The sequence below is a fragment of the Pseudopipra pipra genome, chromosome 25 (genome assembly GCF_036250125.1).
Source record: "Pseudopipra pipra isolate bDixPip1 chromosome 25, bDixPip1.hap1, whole genome shotgun sequence".
NCBI classification, from domain to species: domain Eukaryota; kingdom Metazoa; phylum Chordata; class Aves; order Passeriformes; family Pipridae; genus Pseudopipra; species Pseudopipra pipra.
The window spans coordinates 2,764,354-2,786,649 of NC_087573.1; the positions used below are offsets into that span (position 1 = coordinate 2,764,354).

The following is a 22,296-nucleotide window of genomic DNA, read 5'->3' on the forward strand; positions in this document are numbered from 1 at the left end:
AAATCATCTCCTCTTCTGCCCCTCATCCTTTTAACACACCCTCCTTTTAGCCACCTTTCAGAAACCACAGTGTGAGCATCACACCCTGACATGCCACCCCTTCCACCCAGCAGCTGTTCTGGCTGGAGGAACGTGTAAGAATTAGAGGGGAGAGATGACAAATTAAATACAAACACTCCAGCACTTGGGGCCTCCAAACAAACACGACAGAGGGCTTCAGGAACAGCGAGATAAACTCAATTATTTAAAGCTTAAAACAGAAGCTAAGAAATGATCATCGCTCCAAAGTGCAGATGCTTGAAGGGAAGAGTTGAGAAATACCATCGGGGAAGGAACCCTTGCTGGGAATAGGTTAATGTTGAAATGTCATGGCCAAAAGGGCAGAGGAAATGACACTTTTCTCTCCTCTTGACATTGAGGGTTTTCTCTCTGCAAAATGAAGATAACAACCTTTACCTGCTTCCCAGGTGGCTTATGAAGATTCAGTTCATTAGCATTAGGAAAGTGCTCGGTGATCCTTGCAGAGGAGCTGCTGCAGGAGGCTGAGGAGCAGCACCAAGCACACCCAGCCACAGGTACTGAATGCAGCATCCCCTCCCCATCCTGCACAGCTGTCCCAGCCTCTGGAAAGGCACACAGGGCACAGCCAAAGGGATGGGAATCCACAGGGGGTGGAAATCACTCCTTCTGACAAAGCAGCTGTGATAGCAAAGACTTTCAGACACAACTGCATGCAAGGTGGTTCAGCTGTAGGGCTGGACAGGCCTGTCTGAAAAAGAACGAGCTAAAAAAGACCCCAAATGATGCCCAGGGTGCTTGTCTGAAAAAGAACGAGCAAAAAAGACCCCAAATGATGCCCAGGGTGCCTATCTGAAAAAGAACAAGCTAAAAAAGACCCCAAATGATGCCCAGGGTGCCTGTCTGAAAAAGAATGAGCTAAAAAAGACCCCAAATGATGCCCAGGGTGCCCTGGGATGCTGCTGGTGGGATGCTCAGGGCTGTGCTGCTGCCCTCAGCCCCTGCCTGTGTGGAGCCAGAGGGATGCTCAGGGCCAGGGGCTGAGCTGTCTCTCCTGCACCTCCCCGAGCGTGGCAATGACCCAAATGAGCTGCGGGGAGCTGGTTTGCACCCCAAGGCCCACGGGTCCCAAATCCAGGCCGGATTTGCGGAGGAGCCTGGTGTTCCCTGCTCCCCTCCAGCACCTGCTCCTCAGGCACGTGGCCAAGCTCTGCTGTGTGGGTCCCTGAACTCTGCCTCCCCCCATTGCCATGCTTTCCATGCATTTAACGGGGCTGCTCTGCGAGCTGGCACGGGGCCGGAGGGATTTCTATTCCTCTCCTCCGGCCTCCTCCAGGCTCATCCCTCCTCCCCCGCTCCGCCGCTGCCCGGTGGTCTCCCTTCCGCCTTAGGAAGTGATCCTTATTGTGGAGAGAAAGGAAGGACATGGACACCTCCTGAATGCAGAGAGCGTTTCCTGGAGCTCCCCTGAAGAAAAAAAAACCCATCACCCTTAGCCCTCCGTGCCTGGTGATGCAGGTGGGGCACTGCCAGCCCCGAGCTCTGCGCTCCCGGATCCCACCTGGAGCACAACAGACCTCCTGACCTTTCCTTGCAGCATTTAAATATCTCTGCCTGGTGCATTTAAAAGGGCTCAGTGCTCTGCTCTGATGCTGTAACCTTGCTGAAAGCAGAGTCCCACTCATATAATCAGAGTCCACCGCTCCCTTTAGGGATTCCCCGTTCCTTGGGATTTGCAGCTCGGGCGAGCAGGAGTGTGCAAAACACGAGGCCTCCATTCCCACCAGTTTAAATCCTGATTTTCCATCGTGTCCACATCACCCTCTCCACGCAGTGACCGATCCACTGCTCCCAAAACAGGAGTTTATTTTCCTTTACCTCTCCACAGGAGCTCAGGGAATTTCCAAGGCATTTGTGCTGCCAACGCAGGGAATGTCCAAAGAAGGGGAAAAAACTGATTTGAGGAACTTCAACCTAATTCTTTTCGTGTGGGAGGTGCTTGGTAGGATTGGAAAGCTGCTTTTATCATCATGAAGTGGTCAAGGGTGGACTTACATGTGGTGGAGGGAGCACCAGCCACAGTGGGGGTCCCCCGAGCTCAGGCACTCCCCGCAGGTCGTGTACTGCTCACAGGACTCCACGGGCACCCGGGACACCTGCAAGGGAAGCAAACACAGGGCTCAGTGCTGCTCTCACTCCAGCAAAACCAGAGCAGCTCCAGGTCCTGCTCTGCCAGCTGGAGCCACGTAACACGACAGCAATTCACCGCCTTAAATGAATTTGTTCCAATATCCAAGAATAGGAAATACTGGAGAGTGAGACGTGAAGTCAGCCCATCCCTGGGGGGGATTGTGGGCACACAGAGCCCCAGCTGGGCTCCCACTCCTGGTGCCAGAACCCCTGACCTCCCTGCCCAGACATGCTCCCATGGCCAGAGCTGTTCTCTCCTCCCTGATTTACAGTTTGCTATCTCCCACTGCTGCAGGGAGGAAAGCTGGCGGGGAACACAATCCATTGGGATTTTGTCAGCTTGTTTAGTCTAGGTGGGTGTTTCACTGCTGGCTCCTCCTTGGCCACCCTGAGCCCTTCCAGCACCAGCATGGACTTGGCCCCCCAGGCATGACCCACCAGGGGATTCCTGCTCTCCCAGGCAGAGATGCCAGAGAGGGAAGCCCAGGTGCAACAACCCCAAACCCTGCTGCAAACCCCTGCTTGCCCTTCAGGCAAGGCTCCTGCAGGATGCTGAGGTGTAGCATGGTCCAGACCTGTTTATCAGCACTGAAAACCCCAAAGGCTCCAAAACGACACCAAGCTTTAATCATAGGTCACTGCTTGACAACATGAAGAAATTTTTAACCTTTTTAACCACTTTAACCTTTACAAGCCATCCCTTTGCCACCTCCAATGGGCACGATGGGTTTGCATCCCTGTCCTGATTGCTGCAGGGGGATGCTCCTGCACTGGCCCATACATACAATATATGGAAGAAATTCTTTACTGTGAGGGTGGTGGGACACTGGTTGCCCAGAGAGGTTATGGACACCCTAAAAGTGTTCAAAGGCAGATTAGACAAGGCTTGGAGCAACCTGGTCAGGGGGCGATAAGGAACGCGACAAAGCCAGAATTCCACCCCAAACCATTCTGAGATTCAAAGGTTCTACTTGCATTTCTATTCCCAAACGCTGCAAATAATTATTGCCCAGCCCTGCAGCCTTGGCTGCTCCGCTCAGGGCCCTGGGAGTGATGCCTGCAACTGGCTGGAAATTAAAACAACTGTCGGCATCGCACTCGCTCTGTCCGTCAAAACAGCACCCGGCTCCCAGCAGCTGGGAGGGAAAGCAGTGACCAGCAGTGAAAGGAGCAGTGTCTCCCCAAACAACGGCCACTTTCAGGCCAAGTGCTGTTGACACAGTGAGAACCCAGTTCCTCTCTGAAGACGACACCAATAGGGCTGCTATTCTTCTTGTTTCCTCAGCCCCTACTCAACAGCTTTTCCTGAAACCAAAAAAAAAAAAGAAAAGAAAAAAAAATCGCCCGTGGATGAGCCCCGGGGATGGGTGGGTTGTTTTTTGTGGGATTTTTGGTGAGGTGGAGCCCGTGGGGTGGGTGCAAGGCTTAGTTTTGGGGATGCTGAGAGCTGGGAATGAGGGGTGTGAGGGGCAGAGGCAGGTACACCAGGGATACTTTTGGTCCGTCCTAGGTGGAAAGAGCTTCAGAAATGGAGAAGGTGATAGCATGGGGATGGAAAGGAAGGGCTTGGGTTGGAATCCTGGCTGCAGAAGGTGTTTGGGGTGTACTCTCAGGGTCTGTGCCTTGACTGGTCACGTGTGATGTATTTTACCTGCTTTGCTTCTTCCTTCTAAGGAGCTCAAAGCACTTTATGGATGTTATGGTGGGGTGGGAGCGAGCCCAGGATCCCGGTGACAGGCACAGCCCCCTAGGAGGGCCCATCCAGGGCTCACTCCTGCACCCTGCCCAGTGCTGCCACCATGCTCATGCCCTTCCCACCACCAGTGCTCACCCAGCATTTCCCAGTGCAGACCAGTGCAGACATCACCCTGCTCCTGGGTGGAAAACTAGAAGCAAATGTGTTTTCCAAGCCAGGCAAGCATCCCTTGGGAGCTGCCATGGCTCTCACCCCCTGTGAGAGACACCAGCCACCACAGGATGCATCCAGGAAGCTCACTGGGTTTCCCACCTAAATTCTCCCCAGCATGTGCTGGTGGGTTGGCTCTCACCCACCCTGGAGGTCAGGACAGCCCCCCAAAATCCTCAGGCACCGCTGCCCCACCTCGTCTTACCCACAAAGTGAGGCTTGACAGGATCTGTCCCTGTGATTTATATGCAGCTCAGGGCTTGTTTCATGTTTGTGAGGAGCTGGATGCTCTCACAGGGCTCTATAAATAACAGAGGATTTGAATTAGATGAATAAGAGTTCATTAGAGATGATTTTATGTTACGCGTTCGGGTTCCTTTTCTGCTCAGAAGCTGCGGCTTCTGCACATGATAATTCTTTAAAAATGCCACAGGAACTGGGAACAATGCAAAGAGTTGCAGAGTTCCAGCCCAAATGGGACCATTTTATCCTTTCTTTGTAACGCTGGAAAAAGGCAAGGCAGGGAACTTCACCCATTCAACCTCTTTTGGGGACCAAAACAGACCTGGCTGAGGTGTGTGGGTGGGCTTGGTCCTACCACAGGGCAGCAGAGCCCCGAGGGTCCCTCTGGATCAGCAGTTCCATAGCCTTGGATATGGCCTGTGGTCTCTGGCTGGAGGAAGGCACAAAACTTCAGAGAAGAATTTCTTTCTCTGATACTTAATCCTGTGTCTTTGGAATTCACCCTTCGTAGAAATTATTGCCCCAATGTCCAAGTAAAAGTTTAAATGAATAAGTTTAGACAGATTATGATCAGAAGCACTGGAATATTTCCATACACGAAAAAAAACTGGGGAGTTTTGCAGTATTTGCCCAGCTCTCTCAGCACTAGCACATAATCAACCCCCCTTACCAGCCACAATCCAAATATCAAAAATATTCCAACCCTCCACAGAGTATGTTTCATCTCAATGGACAAACAAGAGAAATCCCTTTAAGAGTAGGACACATCCATATGTTATCCCACACCTCTCATGAACACAGAAGACTGAAAGCTGTATTTCCTTCAGAGACAGCACAGCAGTAAAACATTGCTGCCCTTACTCTTCCTGATGGCAGGTTGGAAAGATGCTCTTGGCTTTAGGTATTTTTAAACTGTTCTCTGACAGCCTAATTGTCATTATGAGACCAAAGAATTTGCTCTGGGCTGGGCAGAGAAGACAAGGAACAGCAGTGCCTGCAGCTGGAAGGAAAAACAAGACGGATCAGGGTGGGGGACAGGGGACTCCCAAGTCCAACAACTTCCTCCCATGTCCCCTTCAGCCAACAAGGAGATGAAAAATGAGAGCATGGAGGCAAAAGAGCAGCAAAACAGGAAGGAAATAGTAAGGAAAGGAGACAGAAAAGCACTGAAGGGAAAACCAGAAGGAAACATAAGGAAGACAGGGCAGAGGATTTGCTGTTGCCTCTGGTACAGCAGTGGCTGTCGCTGCCACACAGACATTCCCAGTGATGGGAGAAATCCTGCCTGGCTTCTAAGGAGGCATCCTGTGAGCCCCTGTCCCTGCACACACACCCTCCTGCCTCCCACACCAGCAGCTCTGCTCCCCATCCAAGGGGAATGAGGGTCACAGGATCAGCCTGGGCACATTTTATGGCCACCAGCGGCTCAAGAGAGGGTTGAAATGTTTCCCTCAGCAACCAGATCCAGCAGAACCAACGGAGCCCAGAGCAGTTGGCTGCCCCTGGCAAGGCAGTGGAAAGGGCAGGGAGGGAGGACAGACCCTGCCCATGAGCTGTGCAGGGTCAGCTCTGCAGGCCCACGGCTTTCCAAAGGCGGGGAGCAGGAAAGGAGGGGTGCAGTCACCCTCAGCAACCCCAAATTCTGGCCACCACAGCACTCGTGGCATCTCCACCCCATCATCCCCATGCCAGCAGGCACCAGCACCTCTCAGCTCTGCAGACCCAAGGTGACTCCCATCTGTCACAGCCTGGTCTATTGGGGAAGGATTTTGGACTTTAGTATTTAGTTTTTAAATGCAAATATTTCTCTTTGCTCGCGTGAGGGAAGATAGGTCAGAGGAACACTCCTGGCACTCAGAGCAAACATCTCAGAAGGTCCATTACCATGTATCCCCCACTTCTCTCTGTGCCAAAATGAACCTGCTTCTCAATAATTAGATGATAAAGTCTCATTGCTCCTTTCCCTGACTGCCTGACCCGTAACATCAGCTAAAAAAAAAAATAAAAAAAAATAAAAATCAATACAGACTCTCCAAAACACATGAATTCCAGCTCAGCCAGCCCTCAGAGAAAACAAGTGCAAGAAACCAGTTCCAAACAAATAAATAAATAAATACCTAAAATAAACAACTAAAGCAAAGTTTCCCCAGCTTGTGCGTGCCACCAGCCCAGGCCTCTGACCTCCCCGGCTGGAGACAGCCCCTGGGGTGTCCCACCACCACGGCACGCTGCCCACAGACCCCTCAGGGGGCTGGAGTTCAAACAGAAAATCTATTTTTAATGACTTTGGGGAGTGGAGTAGAGATGCCAACTAGTTCAGTGTAATTAAAGCTATCTATCACTCAGCGAGCAGGAGCCCAAAGTTGATGAACTTTCCAATGAGGTTTTATTCTTCCCTTTATTCATGAGAAAACACCGGCTTTGTGCTGGTGCAGGAGACGTGAAAAAGTGTGGGAAGGAGCAAGGAGGACACATCAGTTCCAGCCATTAACGTGTCAGGGTGACAGGAAAAACAAAGTCAAACTTTCTCAGGGGGTTGTAAAAAATTTGACAGACTCCTCCACCCCAAGTCTCCCTGCAAAACTCCAAATGGAGAATCCTCCTGTGGCACATTTGCCAAGGAATTACCAGCGTGCAGGGATGGGAGAAAAAGAGCAAGACATGTGGGTCCAATCCACCCCACACTGTGTGAAAATTCCTACCTGGAAATGACTTCTTGGTTCAAGCAGAGCCCGTGGAGATCTCAGACACGCTGAGACTGATGCCAGCAAGGAGCACAGAAGAACCAGTGACAAGTGGGATGTGGGCAGGGCATCCATGGGGCAGCAGCCAGGACACAGGGGAAGGAGGAAAAGGGTGAGCTTTTAACCAAAAAGCATCGAGGACAGTCCCCAAAGTGCTGTGAAGCCCCTGGAGGCAGGAATACCTGCTCCAGCCATCAGTCCCTGCCACAGAGGAAGGGACCCAGGCCAGGAGGGGGTGAGGGGGAGTTCTCCTGACAGGGACAGCAGCTCCTGCAGGACCCAGCTCTCCTCTCCCACACTGCTCAGCAGAGAAGGATTAGCAGAGCTACCAACGGGCTGTCAGAACCAAATCAACGCCTGTAACTTTTGGCAGAGAGGCAGCTGAGTGGGAGAGGACACAGAGACAATGTTTCCATGGCTACAAGGGGATTATTTAATTACGGCGCTGCAGATGCATGTGGAGAAAGTCCCTTAAACTCTGATCCAAACAACCTTTTCAACGAGTTGGGCTTTGCTGCTATAAGAACCTCATTAGCATCTTAGGAGGACAAGCTGTGTTGGAGCACAGGGGACCAGATCACTTCCTTAGTGAGGGATCAGACCTTCTCCAAGCATTCCTGTCTCCTTGGCTCCCTGCTACCCTCCATGAACGGCGTTAGGCTCCTGAGGGAGGTGATGAAAGCAAGGGCAGCATGCTCTGGGAAGCAGGAAAGACTGAAAAAAATAGCAAATGTCCCAAAGTAAGGCTTGATCAAGCTGTAAAATTGTCCTCAAGCCAGAGTTGCCTTCATCCATCCAGCCAGCCCAGCAGCAGCAGGCAGGGCCTGGGCTCAGAGCAGACTCATGTTCTGGCACTCAGGCTCCTGCAAACAAACACCTTCCTGGGGTTTTATCACAGCTCGAGTTAATCATCACATCAATATGAAACATCTGAGCGGGGTTTGCTGGAATAACAAAGTGCCAGGCAGAGATGCCATCCCCTCTCCCAGGAGCAGCACAGTATCATGGACACCTGGGGGAGGAGAGGCGGGTTTTCATCTCGAGCAGGGGCTGCTCGTGACCGCCCATGGGATGCTCAGTCTGTTCCATCTGGCAGCTCCTCCTCCGCCCTCAGGTGATGATGATGCTCCAGGGCTGCAGAGTGGGCTTGTGCAGGAGGTGGTACAGGGACAGGACACCCCCTGCCCGGATCAGCACCCTCCCTGGGATGCCAGCTGTGTTGTGGTGCAGCCCTCCAGGCTGTGCCCACGCTGGCATCCACACACCCACCCCGTGCTCAGACTGGCACACCAGCGCCAGCTCTGCGTGACAGTCACCACTCCAAAGTGTTTTGGCAGCCTCAGCTCTCCCTCCTGCTTCTCATGGACCATCTGCATGTGGGAAGTGAAGGGCCAGGGATGCACGGCCTCCTCTATCAGCTACACATGTCTGCTGCCTCCAGAGCCGGGAAAACCTTGTGCATGTACAAAATCAGGAAGCCATTCTTTAATCTCCAGTGTTGGAGCAAAACCACTGGCTGAGGTATTTACTCAGGCTTCTGGAATTGGAAAATACAGCAAAATTTATGAATTATTATTAGGTCAAACCTGGCCACAGAGGTGAAGCCACACGCTGGTTCCTCCCTGGCTCCTCCGTGCTGCTCCTGCCCCACACGGTGCTGGTGGGAGCCTGGCATCCCCTCACATGGATGGCCACTGAGGAGAACAGGATCCTCACCACAAAATCTGTCTCATTTGGGACCTTAAACCACTTTGTTTTCCTGCAGAACTGATCCCTTGACAAGAAAGGGGGGTGATGACATAAATGTTTAGACGTGGCAATAATGAGGAATGAGATGCTAAAGGTCTTCACCACAAGAACAGGGTTATGCTGTGATACATCCACGTGTTTCCTCCCCTGGAAAACCACCACACCCCAGGGGAGCTGCAAATTTGTTCTTGGCTGCAAAGAAATGTTCAAGTGAGTTTCTGGAAATCAAGGTCTGTCCACTCAGCAGCTCCATCCAGGCAGGAGATCCTCCTCCTTCTCCTCCTCCTCCTCCTCAGCTCTGTGCGCTGCTGGCACCAGCCAGGGGGACACAACTTCTCTGCTCCTGTGGGAGTTCCCTCTGGGCTTGCTCTGGATTTCAGGATGATGTGCCTGGAGTGGCCACATGGCACATCCAAGTGTCCCTGCCAGGGGATGTCACTGCTGCCACCAGAAGTGGCTTCTTGAAGTGCTGGCACCATCTTCTGATGCTGCTGGGCAAGACCACCCTGCCACGGCCACCCAGCCGATGAGCACTGCCCTTTGCAGCACTGATCAGCCCAGGCCTCAGGGGAACTAATTAATCAGGATAAAAGGGGGGCAGCTTTCCAAAATTTCCAGGCTCAGGTGGGGATCAATCCAACCCAGCAAACTTTCATCTCACATCAGTTCATGGCCTCTGCGTTCGGTGCTTTGCCTCGCTGCCATGGAACTCCTGGCGCGCTCCCTGCAGCCGTTGAAAAGTTTCGACAGAAGCTCAGAAAACTAATTAAGGTGAATAATTATAAAGTGCGTGCTTCTTCCCCTCTCTGTTTTGCGAGAAAAGTGGGCAAAAATAGAGTTTGGGATAATCCCGGAGTTACAACCGGCGTAATTAGGTGTTGGGCGCGCTCTCACAATCGGGCTGTGCTTATTAAAATTACTGTTTTAGTCGGAACATTCTGCCAGAGAGTCATTAACGGCACAATGCTTCCATTCCCCGCGACTCTAATTAGACTTGGACGCCTCCGGTGCAGGGATGCCCGGCTGCACTGCCCGCCCAGCACTGCAGGTGAGGCACTGGGGGCACCACAAGTGCTGTGAGGAGAGGCTGAGGGAGCTGGGGCTGTTCAGCCTGGAGAAGAGGAGGCTCAGGGGAGACCTCCTCACTCTCTGCAACTCCCTGACAGGAGGGGGGAGCCAGGGGGGGGTTGGTCTCTTTTCCCAGGTAACCATCAGCAAGACAAGAGGGCTGGGTCTGCAGCTGTGCCAGGGGAGGTTTAGGTTGGATATTAGAAAGAATTTCTTTCCAGAGAGGGTGCTCAACCATTGGAATGGGCTGCCCAGGGAAGGGGTGGATTCTCCATCCCTGGAGGTTTTTAAGATGAGACTGGATGTGGCATCAGTGCCATGGGCTGGGAACCACAGCGGGGTTGGATCAAGGGTTGGACTTGATGATCTCAGAGGTCCCTTCCAACCCAGCTGATTCTATGATTCTATGACCCTGACAAGGCTCCCAGGGTGCTTCCCAGCTCCAGGGTGCAGGGATTTGGATGGGAGAGCGAGGGCAGGGACAGAGCCCCTGGCATCAGGTAGTGGGCAGAGGTTACTCCGTGACTTGGAATGCCTTGATCACAGCTCTGACTCAGAGTGTCCTTCTGTCTGCAGTGGTCACACTGGACAGCAAAGCAGGGGCATCTTGCTCTGCTCTTTCCTCCTTGGAATAAAGAAATCCCTTTATTTCTCCTGTGCAATGCTCTGCTTTGGGCAGAAATGGGCCAGGTCTGTGCTAAGTCTGTCCCTGGACCACACAAGCCTGGACAGCAAACGGCCACCTGGTCCACAGGGCTGAGGCTGGTACAGGCAGGAGATGCCCAGCTGGGAATATCTGCAACGTGAGCTACAGCACAGATGTTCTGGGGGTTGATGTTTCCATGCACATCCCTGTGCCCTCAGCAACATCTCCCTGGTTTTGGTGCTGAGGAGCACACGGGACAAGGTAACAACTGGAAGTGGGGAACAACTGGAAGAACTGGCACAGGTGGCTCAGAGAAGCTGTGGCTGCCCCTGGATCCCTGGAAGTGTCCAAGGCCAGGTTGGATGGGGCTTGGAGCAACCTGGGCTAGTGGAAGGTGTCCCTGCCCATGGCAGGGGGTGGAATGGGATGGACTTTAAGGTCCCTTCCAACCCAAACCTCTCTGTGATTCTACGACACCTTGAAGGTGGGGACACCTTGGAAGGAACATCTGGAAACACCCTGAGCATCCATAAACAACATCCCCACTCCGAGCAGCTTCCCAGAATGGTTTGGGAATGATGGAGGCTTCAAAGCAGGTGTGTGCCTGTGTCAGAGAAGGGAGCTCCATGCTCTCAAGCACAGACATCCAGCTCTGTTATGGAAGACCTAAATCTCCGTGGTGTGTATCACAGGAAAGCTCAGTGCCTGCTGCTTGCAATTGCCTTCAGCCGTCTGTTTTTCCTCTCTCCCCATAAAAACCACATGCCAGACAGCAGAGGCCCCTTCCCCCAAGCTGCTAGCCTAGAACTCATGAATTCACTTAAGTTGTTAAAAGGGATTGTGGCAGGCTAAGATAAAACAGAGGAGTTTAAAATGACAAACAGACTCCTAAATGGGACTAGAGTCTTAATGAAAACATTAATGAATGAATGAGGCAACCAAATATTACCCATTAATATTAGACAGATAGATTAGATCCCTAGGCACTGCATTTAAAACCGACATGAAATTACTTCAATTACTCTGCATTGATAACTAACAAGGCCATATTTACTGTTAAAACACATTTCCTCCACCCTCCCCCATGCTTGTTTGGCTGCTGCTTCCCAAGAGGGAGAGCAGACCACTGAGAGGCTGGAAAATGCACCAGGCTGGAAGCTTCCACCTCTCCCCTCCTGTCCACAGGAGACCTGGGCTAGCCAGCACCCACCACAGGTAGTCCAGAGCACCTGCCACAGAGGACCAGTCCCATCAGTCTCAATTACAACCATCAGCACTGCTATTTCAGCCCTGGCATCGCTGTGCAAGAGCCAAAGCAATCACTGATGATCCACTTAAAACCTGATGCTCACAGCAGCCTTCCCTCTCAGAAATTCATTCTACTTCCCCTTGCTGGTGGGTACAGCTGTTCAGCATCCTCCTTTCCACGCTGGGAAAGTGAGATTAACCTGATCAGAGGCCTCTTCTAATGAAGAGATCATAGGTGGATAATTCCTGGGTGTTCGGTGGCATTTACATGCTAATGATGAAAGGCGCTCTGGTAAAGGTAATGTCAACACCAGTCCCTTGTCCTCGAATCTCAGCCTCCAGCCCAACCATCTGCTCGTTCTCAGGGTTCAGAAAAGCCCTGGAGAACAGGGGGAAAGCTGCAAAACATCCTTTCCAGCTCTGCTGCCTCGGCCTGGATGAAGTCTCCGGGATGACTCGGCTGCTTCCCGGAGGATGCTATGCTCAGAGCTGGATGCCCTGCTGCTGGGATGAACAGCACACCAGGGCTGGGGTGTCAAACCACTGATGCTTTGCTGCTACGGGATCTTAAATATCTGCAAAAAACCCTCACTCAGCCTCATCACATATCAGTAAACAAGAAAGACATAAAATATCTCATTTCGGAGATCCAAGAGGAGCAGCCTGGAGCCAGAGCAGTGTAATGAGCCAGAGAGCCTGAGCCCACAGCCCAGGTCCTTGCTGCAGTCAGGAGATACAACAGCTCATGTTTTTTTAGGGAAAAGAGAGGAATAACCCCCAGCTTCCCCTCAGCTGGGATGCAATCCCTTAGGGAAAGGCTGAACAGGGCTCCTGGTCACTCCAGCTAAAAAGCTGCTGCATGAAGGATTCATTTAGTGTGGGAACAGGGGGCAGGAGGGCTGAGGGGGCCGTGTGTACCATGCAGATATAAATTACCTTCCCAGGAAGGCAACAAAACCCAGTCTTGGTGCTTTCCCACCCTGAAACAAGGGGAAAAGCGGGGAAGTGAAGAGGGAGGAATGCACGGAGCTCTTCCCACAGCTTGGGGATGGATGACCTTTGCAATACTATACCTGTATAAATCTTATTTAATGAAATAATAAAAAAAAAAAAAGGAAAGAATAGATGAAGGTTAAATCATTCCCTGCAGCAGATTTACACTGAAAACAAAGTCTGTTCAGACAGCGGTTGGTTTACACAACAGGCCTTTAACATTCCTTTCTTAACTACTGGGGTGACTCCTGACCAGCTCTAACCACAGGATGAGTGATTGGAACCCTCCAAGCCAAAGGCAACTTGCCAAGACAGAGGCAGAGAAAACAGCTCTAGTCTGGGGTTTACTTTAAACACACAATTAGGGGTTTTGCTGGGTCACAAGTCACAACATGGTGGTTTTCACCCATCAAACCTTCCCCGCAACATTCCCAGCCCTTGGGACATGACTTCATTTGCAGTGCCACCACAAAGTCAGCACTTTGGACGCCCACCTCCCCTCCCTGTGCACACCACAGAGCAAGCACCGCTGCCTGTGGCTTGGAAGTGCCCCTGGGAAACTGGGAAAAGCAACCAAGGGCCTCCCATTATGGGAAATAAAAGCTGGAATGGGTTTTGTAGCCCGAGAAGGTCGGGCAAAGAGTTTAGCTTTCATCTTTACCTGCTTTTCCTTAGGCTGCTGTTTTGCTGCATGGGAGATGTGGAATCCAAGAGCAGCTCTGGGGCTGTGGCACTGCTTTGATGAAAGGCAGGGGTGATATAAGCTCAGAGCTTATATATAAACTTCAGAATTGCTGCATTAATGCTCCCAGGGCTGCAATGCCAAGTCACTTGTCCCTAGAAGCCATATCAGCTCCTGCTGTAAACAGTTGCTTTGACATCAGCTTCTCACTGTCCAGACACAGCACTCAAAACTGTGGCATTTTGGGCAAATAATGCCATGAAACTATTTCTGCTCCATCAGAGCCTGAGGAACTTCTGCATATATTTCCATAAATATCACTGGCGTCAGTACAGCAACAGACCCAACAGACTGCGAGGGGGATCCTGCAGACTGCTGCTGAGCCTACCAAAGATCAGCTCCAGGAAAAGCTATGGGGCTGGAAGGAATTTGAAAGGGCAAAATAAACCAACTCCTGTGGAAATTGGGAGCCCTCAGCTCCTCGGAGAGCCTGGGAACGAGGGGGAACTGCAAATCGTTGCCCCAGGAGGCTGAAAGTAGATGGCATTGAACAGACCTGCACAGATCAGTTCATTAAGGACAACCTGGGGATGACAAAACCAGGAGAAGGGCTGCTGGATACATGACCTGCCCTGTCTGCTGCCTCTGGCAGGGAATGGGGCACAGGGAATGGCCACGGTGGTTCTCTCTGCCATATGAAAGACATGATACCATCACTTCTGGACAAAATTTAGTCTAAATTATCTTTTTCAGCTGCAAACCTCCCACGGGAGGCAAATGATGCTGGGGCAGCAGAGCTGGAAGGGGATCTTCCCTCCCCTCAGCTGCCTTCCTGCTGGAAGCCCGCACCGGAGCAGCTGCTCCAAGGGCATTTCTCCGCAGGGTAGCTGGCAAGGGACGGGGTTAATAGGCCCACTCCACGTGTGACCTCTCTTCCCTCTCTCTGAGAGCTCCTAATTACCAGGCTAAAGGCAGAGGGGCAGCCGGCGGGCTCTGCCAGAGCCCAGCGCTCCCGCCTGCCCCGGCTGATGGGATCGATCGCAGCCCCGCGGCACGGGAACGGCCGCACCCCTGGGAGAGGCAGCTGCTCCCGTCCCACCCGCACGTGGAGCGAGCTGATCAAGGCCAAAACCACCCCGGTTAAAGCAGGGACATCCTTCCACAAAGGAGAGCCGCTCGGGGGGGGCTGTGGATAAATAAATAACGCCGCTAATGAAACGCTGCCGGCGCAGCCCCGGCTCTGCGGCGGGGACGCAGAGCGATGACTCTATTCCTGATGCACCGGCAGCCTGACAATTGGCAAATGAACCTCCGCAGTTCTATGTTCCCCCTCTTTATTCTTCCCTCATAAAACTGGCAGGAACAGGGGTGGGACGGGGATGCTGGCGGCAGCTGTGTTCAGTATGAAAAATGAGCAGCATATGCACGGGAGGCAGCTGGAGCCCAGCGAGAGGGACCCCACGGCTCCCTCGGGTTATTTCCCCCTCTCCAGTGGGGCCCTGCGCTTAACCCTTGCCTGGCTCCACTACTGCATGGACCAAACGGGCCAAACCCACAGACCTGAGGCCACACCAGCACCCGGTGCCCTGGGAGGGCAGCGGGTTCCCCGCATTTCTGGCGTGCCCGGAGGGATTAGGGAGAAGTTGTGGCCCTGCTGGAATGGGCAACATGTGTACACACGGAATAACAGACCACAGCTGCTCCCAGAAGCAGATGAAACGTTATCCTCAGTTTATAGCTGAGGGACCAGTGTCAGTGAGGGCTGCACAGGGGGGGCACAGCACAAGGGCTGCAGCGGTGCCCTGTGTCCATTCCCAGGCTGATCTTTAGCCAGAGCTTCATGGGCTCAAGGTCTCTGCCTGGCACCGAGACAAGGTGTGCCCAAAAATGCTCGTGGCACCCTGTTTTGAGGTCATTATCCTAATGCCACCCCTCTCCTGCCCATCTCAGAGGCAGGGCCGGAGTTCCCCCTCCCACACGCCTTCTCCCCACCCCTGCCCGTACAGAACCCCCCCTTTTGAGTGTCTGGCCACTTGCCACCCCTGGCACGCACTGGGACACAGAGGCCACATTTTCTTCACTCTCCTCGCTCAGGAGAAAGCCCGAGGCTGCCCGGGAGGACGTGTCCTGCCACCCACCTTGACAGGGACCCCACGTGTCCCCCCGGCCGCGGCACAGCAGGGTGGGCAGCCCCGCATCTGCCCGCTCCCGACAGCCCCGCGGGCTGTGCTGCCCCACAATGCCGCCTTTGTTGCCGGCTCTGGCACGTCCGAGGGTGTCAGTGACACTGAAAAGCTTTGACTGGCCCTTTCTGTTTGTTTTCTTGGCACACGCGAGGATCATTTAAAGAGCCCAACCTCGGCTCTGCCCTGCACCTCGCCTGTGACTGACATGATTATCCAACAGCAGCTTTACCCGGAGAAGGGGCTGAGCAGAAAATGAGGGTGTCCAGCCCCTCCAGCTCCTTCAGTGCCCATTTGCCTCTGCCTGCTTTCCCAGCACAGCATCACACATCCAAGGCTAGGTCGGGCACTGACCAGGCTCCCCAGGGCAGTGGGCATGGCTCCAAAGCTGCCAGAGCTCAAGGAGTGTTTGGACAACACTCTCAGGGACAGGGTGGGATTTTGGGATGTCCTGTGCAGGGCCAAGAGTTGGACTCAATGATCCTTGTGGGTCCCTTCCAACTCAGCATATTGTAGGATTCTATGTAGCCTGGCTGATAGGGCTGCAAGGTTCATCCCTTAGATGCCCACATCCCACGGGATGTTGCCTTTCCTAGGGAGCAATGAGCTTTGGGGCAAAGTTGGGGAGATTCAGTACAGCCACCCCAGCCCCTGCTCAGATCTTCTCCACAGCCAGTCACAAAGATCCGCTGCATGCAACACAGGAGCACAAGCAACCCTCAATTCCCCATTTTTGAACCATTTCAGGGTTCTTAAATTGTTGAAATGCTGTGGAAACCTGGGAGGAAAGTCACAGGCACGGCCGGTTTGTGTAATTTTACAGAGCCTTGAAAATCCAGAGCATTTGAATGCCCTAAGTAGCTTTAAAGGTCACAGAGTCGTATCACTGCTGCTCTCACAGGCTGACGGTGGGTCCTGCTCCATGTTTGCTCCAGGAACACTGCCGGAGTCTCCACGGCTTTTTAGCAAGGATTGCTCTCCAACTGCATTACGCCGTCCTTGCCAGTCAATTTTCTGCTACTCCATCACTTTCCCATTTGTATATCATTACATACGGCTGTCAAAAATAATTTAGGAACCTGACCACCAATGTGAGAAATGAACCCTCCTAAGTATATTCCCAAACTCTCTAAGTCTGAAAGAAAATGAGCTTTAAGCCCTTCTCCCCACAGAAGAAACCCACTGTCCCGTGGCGGCTGTAGCACACCGGCCCCTTATCACACACAGGCACGTCAGTGAGGGGGTGAGGACCAAAAAGAACATCTCAGGAGACAACACAGCAAAGCTTCAGGGCCACGTCAGAACAGAGAAGCACAAAGAGCTGTCAAAACACAAGGTTTTTTGGATTCTAAGGTGTCGTGTTTGCTCCCAGCACAGCAGGTGCCCACGCAGCCACTCACACCTCCCGCCCAGGCCACCACGGGACCAGTTTGGGCTGGAGCTGAACATATTGTCTGCACTGGAGACTCAAGAAAATCCATTGGATTATCCCAATTTACTGCTCTGACATGGCTTTTTACTTTTCCCATAGGGATACACACGGACAGAGCACCAGGCTGACCCTGCCTGTGGTAACCTGGGGCGTCTCGCCCTATGATAAGGTGCCAGACTTGCTCTCTCAAGGCTAGAGAGGAGCCCTGAAGGAATAGTTTAGACTCAAAGAGCAGATTTAGACAAACAGGAACGTCATGTTGCTCTGCCTTGATTCCCAGGCTGTGGAATTCTGCAGGGCTGACCAGCCTTGCTGGGCAGAGGTGCACAGTCAGTGTAGGGGGGGCCACACCAGCAGTTTGTACAGGCAGGAAAAGACTCACAGAATGAAGAAATGTCTTGAGCTGAAGGAACCCACAAGAATCATCCAGTCCAGCTCCTGGCCCTGCACAGGACATCCCAAAATCCCACCCTGTCTCTGAGAGTGTTGTCCAAACCCTCCTGGAGCTCTGGCAGCCTTGGGCCCGTGCCCACTGCCCTGGGGAGCCTGGTCAGTGCCAACCACCCTCTGGGGGAAGAACCTTCTCCTGAGATCCAACCTGACCCTGCCTGACACAGTTTCAGATCAAGCTGCTGTGCCCTCTCTGAGCATGAAGGACACCCACGAGGTGGGAGCAGGCAGCTCCTCCTCTTCCAACAAGTCCTTTGTGGTTATTATAATGGATTTAGTGTTGGGCAGCTTTTCCTCCTGCACAGAGGTGTCACCTTAACGCCCACCAGGAGCCCTTCAGACAGATCCAGTTGGCATCACTGCAGCTTCCATTCCCTGGAGGCTTTTCCACTGTCACTGAGTCTCTCCCCTTCCCCTCACCCAAAAATATTCCCTGGTTGTTGGAGAAACCTGCAGGATGGAGGCAGGCTGGTGCTTCCCATCCGCACAAAGATGCCGCTGGTGCAACACTTTAACTCATTTTAATACATTTATGCCGAGACTAAATTTGTCGCTGCATATTTTCCTCCCAAGCCTGGTAATCAGTAGTGGAAATAATTTGCTGTTGGCTGCTCTGATGTTGCCATCTTTTGCACATATCAAAATGACAAAGACATCAGGCCCTCAAAGTCCGATTGAAGAATAATTGGAAATCCAAAGTGGCACTAAATGTTATTTTCTAAATAAAACGCATTCAATTACAGAACATGAGGCTGTCAAGCATTAAAAAAGATTAGTCAGAGGCGGAAAAATATAGTATTCAAACCTTCAGAGACTTCATTATATGCACAGGATACCCTCTGTTCTTTGGGACAGGCAGGGGTAAAGGGAATGCAAAACAATGAAAATATTTCCAGCAGCCTGTGTGTCCCAAAAGGGCCTGGATGCTTCTGTACTGCTGGATTTCCATCTCAACTGTCGGAAATATATATATATATATATATGCACATATATATACACCCCCTTGTGGGTCCCTTCCAATTCAGGATATTCTGTGAGAGAGATATATATATATTTATATCTCATCCTACTGAGGGTTATATGTTTTCCTTCATCTATGGCAGGAAGGCAGAGCTGATTTTGCTTCCCCCAGCCCCTTTTGTTACACAAGCAAATCAGCCAATTTCCCAGGTTGTTTTCAAACAAGGAAAAAGTCTGTTACATTAAAGCGAGGACATATTTACCAAACAGTGACAGCCTGAAACCCTCCACCGACTCCTCTGGCAAGAGCCTGTGCCTGCCCACAGCCAGGGAGTGCCACAGCCATGCCCTCTGTGCTGCCCAAAGCCCCGAGGGGCCCGTGGGCTGTGCAGGGATGTCCCCAGTGCTGGGCACTGTCCCCCAGCCCCGCAGGCTTGGCCAGGGCAGCAACAAAAGGAACACTTGGAGGATAAACAGCAAACCCTGAGCTGGACCAGTGAGACACCAAGGGGGAAAAAGCTCCTCCCTATCTGAATGCATTAGGATATTGGGAATAAATCCTTCCCTGTCAGGGTGGGGAGGCCCTGGCACAGGGTGCCCAGAGAAGCTGTGGCTGCCCCTGGATCCCTGGAAGTGTCCAAGGCCAGGTTGGATGGGGCTTGGAGCAACCTGGGCTAGTGGAAGGTGTCCCTGCCCATGGGAGGGGGTTGGAACTGGATCATCTTTAAGGTCCCTTCCAACCCAAACCATTCTGGGATTTTATGATTAGATAAGGCAGGTGAGAGAAAAAAGCAGATAAAACAGGAAAAAGCAGAGAGCAGAGCAGATTCCTGTGCCTGCAGCGAGAGGCTGTGATGGGAAGGGAAGGCACTGGAACACGAGGCATTCCAGATCTCTGCAGGCACACGGATGGCAGCAGGCCCTGAGTGTCAGAGTCTCCAAATCAACCCCAAACCTGCCAAAATCACCCCCAAACCCACAGAGGAGGAACACATCCAGGCACAGATCCCGCAGCTGAACACCAGAGCCTGTGTCTCTGCCACATCTTCATATTAATAAGACCAAACAAGGCAGCAGATGCACTCAAAACTTCAGCAAACACCGTAATGGCCACCAAGCACAGGAGGACAAAGACAATCGTATTTCACGCAGCAGGAGCTGGTAAATTCACGCTTAGAGCAATAAAGTCGCAGCCAAACAAACATGACCCCGAGTGGGAATCTGTGGCTGTGGCAGGCACATTCTCAGCCTACACAAACAGGGAGAGATGAGAGGCATTTATCTCGGATACTTCGTTTCAACAGCTTTCCTTAACAGCTCTGGCCCCTGGAATTAATACCCATCGCCCAGCAGAGCTCGCCGTGGGGGAGGCACAATTATTTACATGTCTGTTCCCTGGCCCTATAGAACGATTAAAAATCAGGTGGAATTCTTTGCACGCTAGTGTTTATTTTTTGGTTTTGTTGTTGTTGTTGTTTTGGGGGGTTTTTTTTGTTTATTTTTTTAAGAGAAGATAATTATCACTTGAAATTATTCAGGTGCAGATGCAGCAAATTGCTGACCTGCAGCTGATCTCGAACGACCACGCCACCAATAAATACACCCTGGCACTGGGGGAGAGGGGAGGGCAGCCCACACATAACTGAAGATGGATTTATTCCAGCCTTTGCTACAAGGCTGAAGGGCTGGGAAGCCAAATCCCTCTCTCCCAGGGTTTCATTAGCTGGGAATGGCTTTCTAACGAGATTTACACCATCTAGCCTGGAGCCTACACATTTTCCTCTGCACCCAAAGACAGTAACAACAAGGAGCTCAGGAGGTGCCTTCTCCTGCTCTTGTCACCCATCATTCAGGGCTGTTCCACTGCTGCTATCAGTGTGATTACACAGAGCACAGAAATAAAATCAAACCCTGCCCTTCCTACAGCATTAAGGCTCCAATTTGAACTGACCCAAGCCAGGAAAATTTATGGTTATGGGGGCCACATTGAGTCCATTAGGAACAGGTAGGTAATTGCCAGCTGGGGTCTAAATGCCCTTCTCACCTCTCCTTCCACCATGCAGGAGTCCAGCTGGATGAGCAGCACTGCTCCCATCCCCACAGACACCCCAGGAGGGGACCAGGGGGCTGTCTGGGGCCTCTCTCTGCATGTGGGGTGGAACTGTGGTGCCACTGCACCTCTGTAAGGACAAGGAAAGCCCCAAACCAGTCACCCCAGCCTTTGGACAACACCACCAGCACACTCTGAAGTGGAGCCAGGGAGGGCAGGAGGCAACATGTGCTTTTGGTGCCTCACATTCAGAACTGTGCTCGTGGCTTGAAATTCTCTTAAACCCAACCAAAACCCAACTACAACCCAGCATTTGGACAATGCTTTCAGGCACATGGTGGGATTCTGGGGTTGTCCTGTGCAGGGCCAGGGGTTGGATGCTGATGACCCTTGTAAGTCCCTTCCAACTCAGGATATTCTGGGATTCTGTGATCCCCTTATGGACTCTGATGGATCGAGGTGCTTTGTTGGATGGGATACAGTTTTTCTGGATTGGTGCATCCTCTGCTGCAGCAGATCCACACCTAAAGAAAACCTAAACCCAGACCCCCAATCCCACAATTCTGCCTTACAGGGATGCTTCTCCTACAAATTCAACACTTCCTCCAGAATCCTGCTTGGACGAGATGCCAGGGACCAAACTGAGTCCAGGGACCGTGCAAAGACCTAAAATGGAAAAATCCAGCCTGTTTTTGACTAACTGGAGCTTGCACACACTCCCCTCTGCAGGCACAGGAATGCTGTTTCTGGCACAGCTTCTCCAAATAACAGTGTGGTCAGCTCTTTTTTGGATGGATTTTAAGCAAATTGTTTTTGTGGGCAGGACTCACTTAGACAGAGGCCCAGCCACACAAGGAGGAGTTATTTTTTCAAAACCCGTCCTTCCCGCTGATTTCCCCCCCAAATAAAACAGAAACAAAAATACTTCCAATCGTGTTCTTAAGGAGGTATTAATAGCACCCAAGGCACTGACAGTTGTCTGCCTGTGAGTCACTTAAATGGATGGGAAAAAGCCTAAAACAACTGTGGCTTGTTAGGGGGCAAAGCAAACATCATTCATGATCCGTAGTGTTAAGTACAGTCCTTATTCCAGCAGATGAGCTGGAGATGCTCCTGTGGGTCCACTTCAGCTGGGTCTAGCAGGGGCTGACCCAGTTATAGAGCCTTTGCCCAGGCAACCAGCACGATCAGCTGGGCAGGCAGCAAGCCCTGACCAAATCCTACCCAAAATATCCATTGATTTTGGCTGTTTTGGTTTGGATGTGGCACTGGAGGCCACAGCACTGACAGGACCATTAAGGGTGTCACCAGAGAAGCAAAAGGAACAGCCCTGCCTCTGACAGGCTTAGAATCCCAGAATCCTAGAATGGTTTGGGTTGGGAGGGGCCTTAAAGATCATCTGTTTCCAACCCCTCCATCCACCTCAGCTGCTGAGAGACCCTCAGTGCTCGGGGCTTGTTCCTGGCCCCCCCCAGTACTCCTCAGATCTCCTTATTTCTCCTCTGCTGGAAATAGGATTCCAAAAGGGTCTTTTAATTCAATTATTCGAAAGCATCTCTGATGCCTTGACAACCTAATTTGGTCTCCTCCAGGTCCTTCCCCAGCACGTGGTGTGAGAGCAGCAGGCACCGTCCCGCCCACGTGGTGCCCTCGCCCGTGCAGTCGCTCCAGCTCTCTGAGCACTCAACTCCATTTCTATTTGAAAGGAAACATGAATGCTAATTAAACAGCCAT

The 22,296-nt window shown here is 52.0% G+C and overlaps 1 protein-coding gene across 2 annotated transcripts in view; it reads right to left on the reverse strand.

Annotated features, from left to right (window-relative positions):
* The window catches only part of PLXNA2 (plexin A2), a 166,445-nt gene that overhangs the window by 64,627 nt on the left and 79,522 nt on the right, over positions 1-22,296 (reverse strand). For both annotated transcript variants that reach the window (XM_064635876.1, XM_064635875.1), the window contains exon 5: positions 2,074-2,174. In XM_064635876.1, the coding sequence (XP_064491946.1) occupies positions 2,074-2,174 (101 nt within the window). The remainder of the gene's footprint in view (positions 1-2,073; positions 2,175-22,296) is intronic.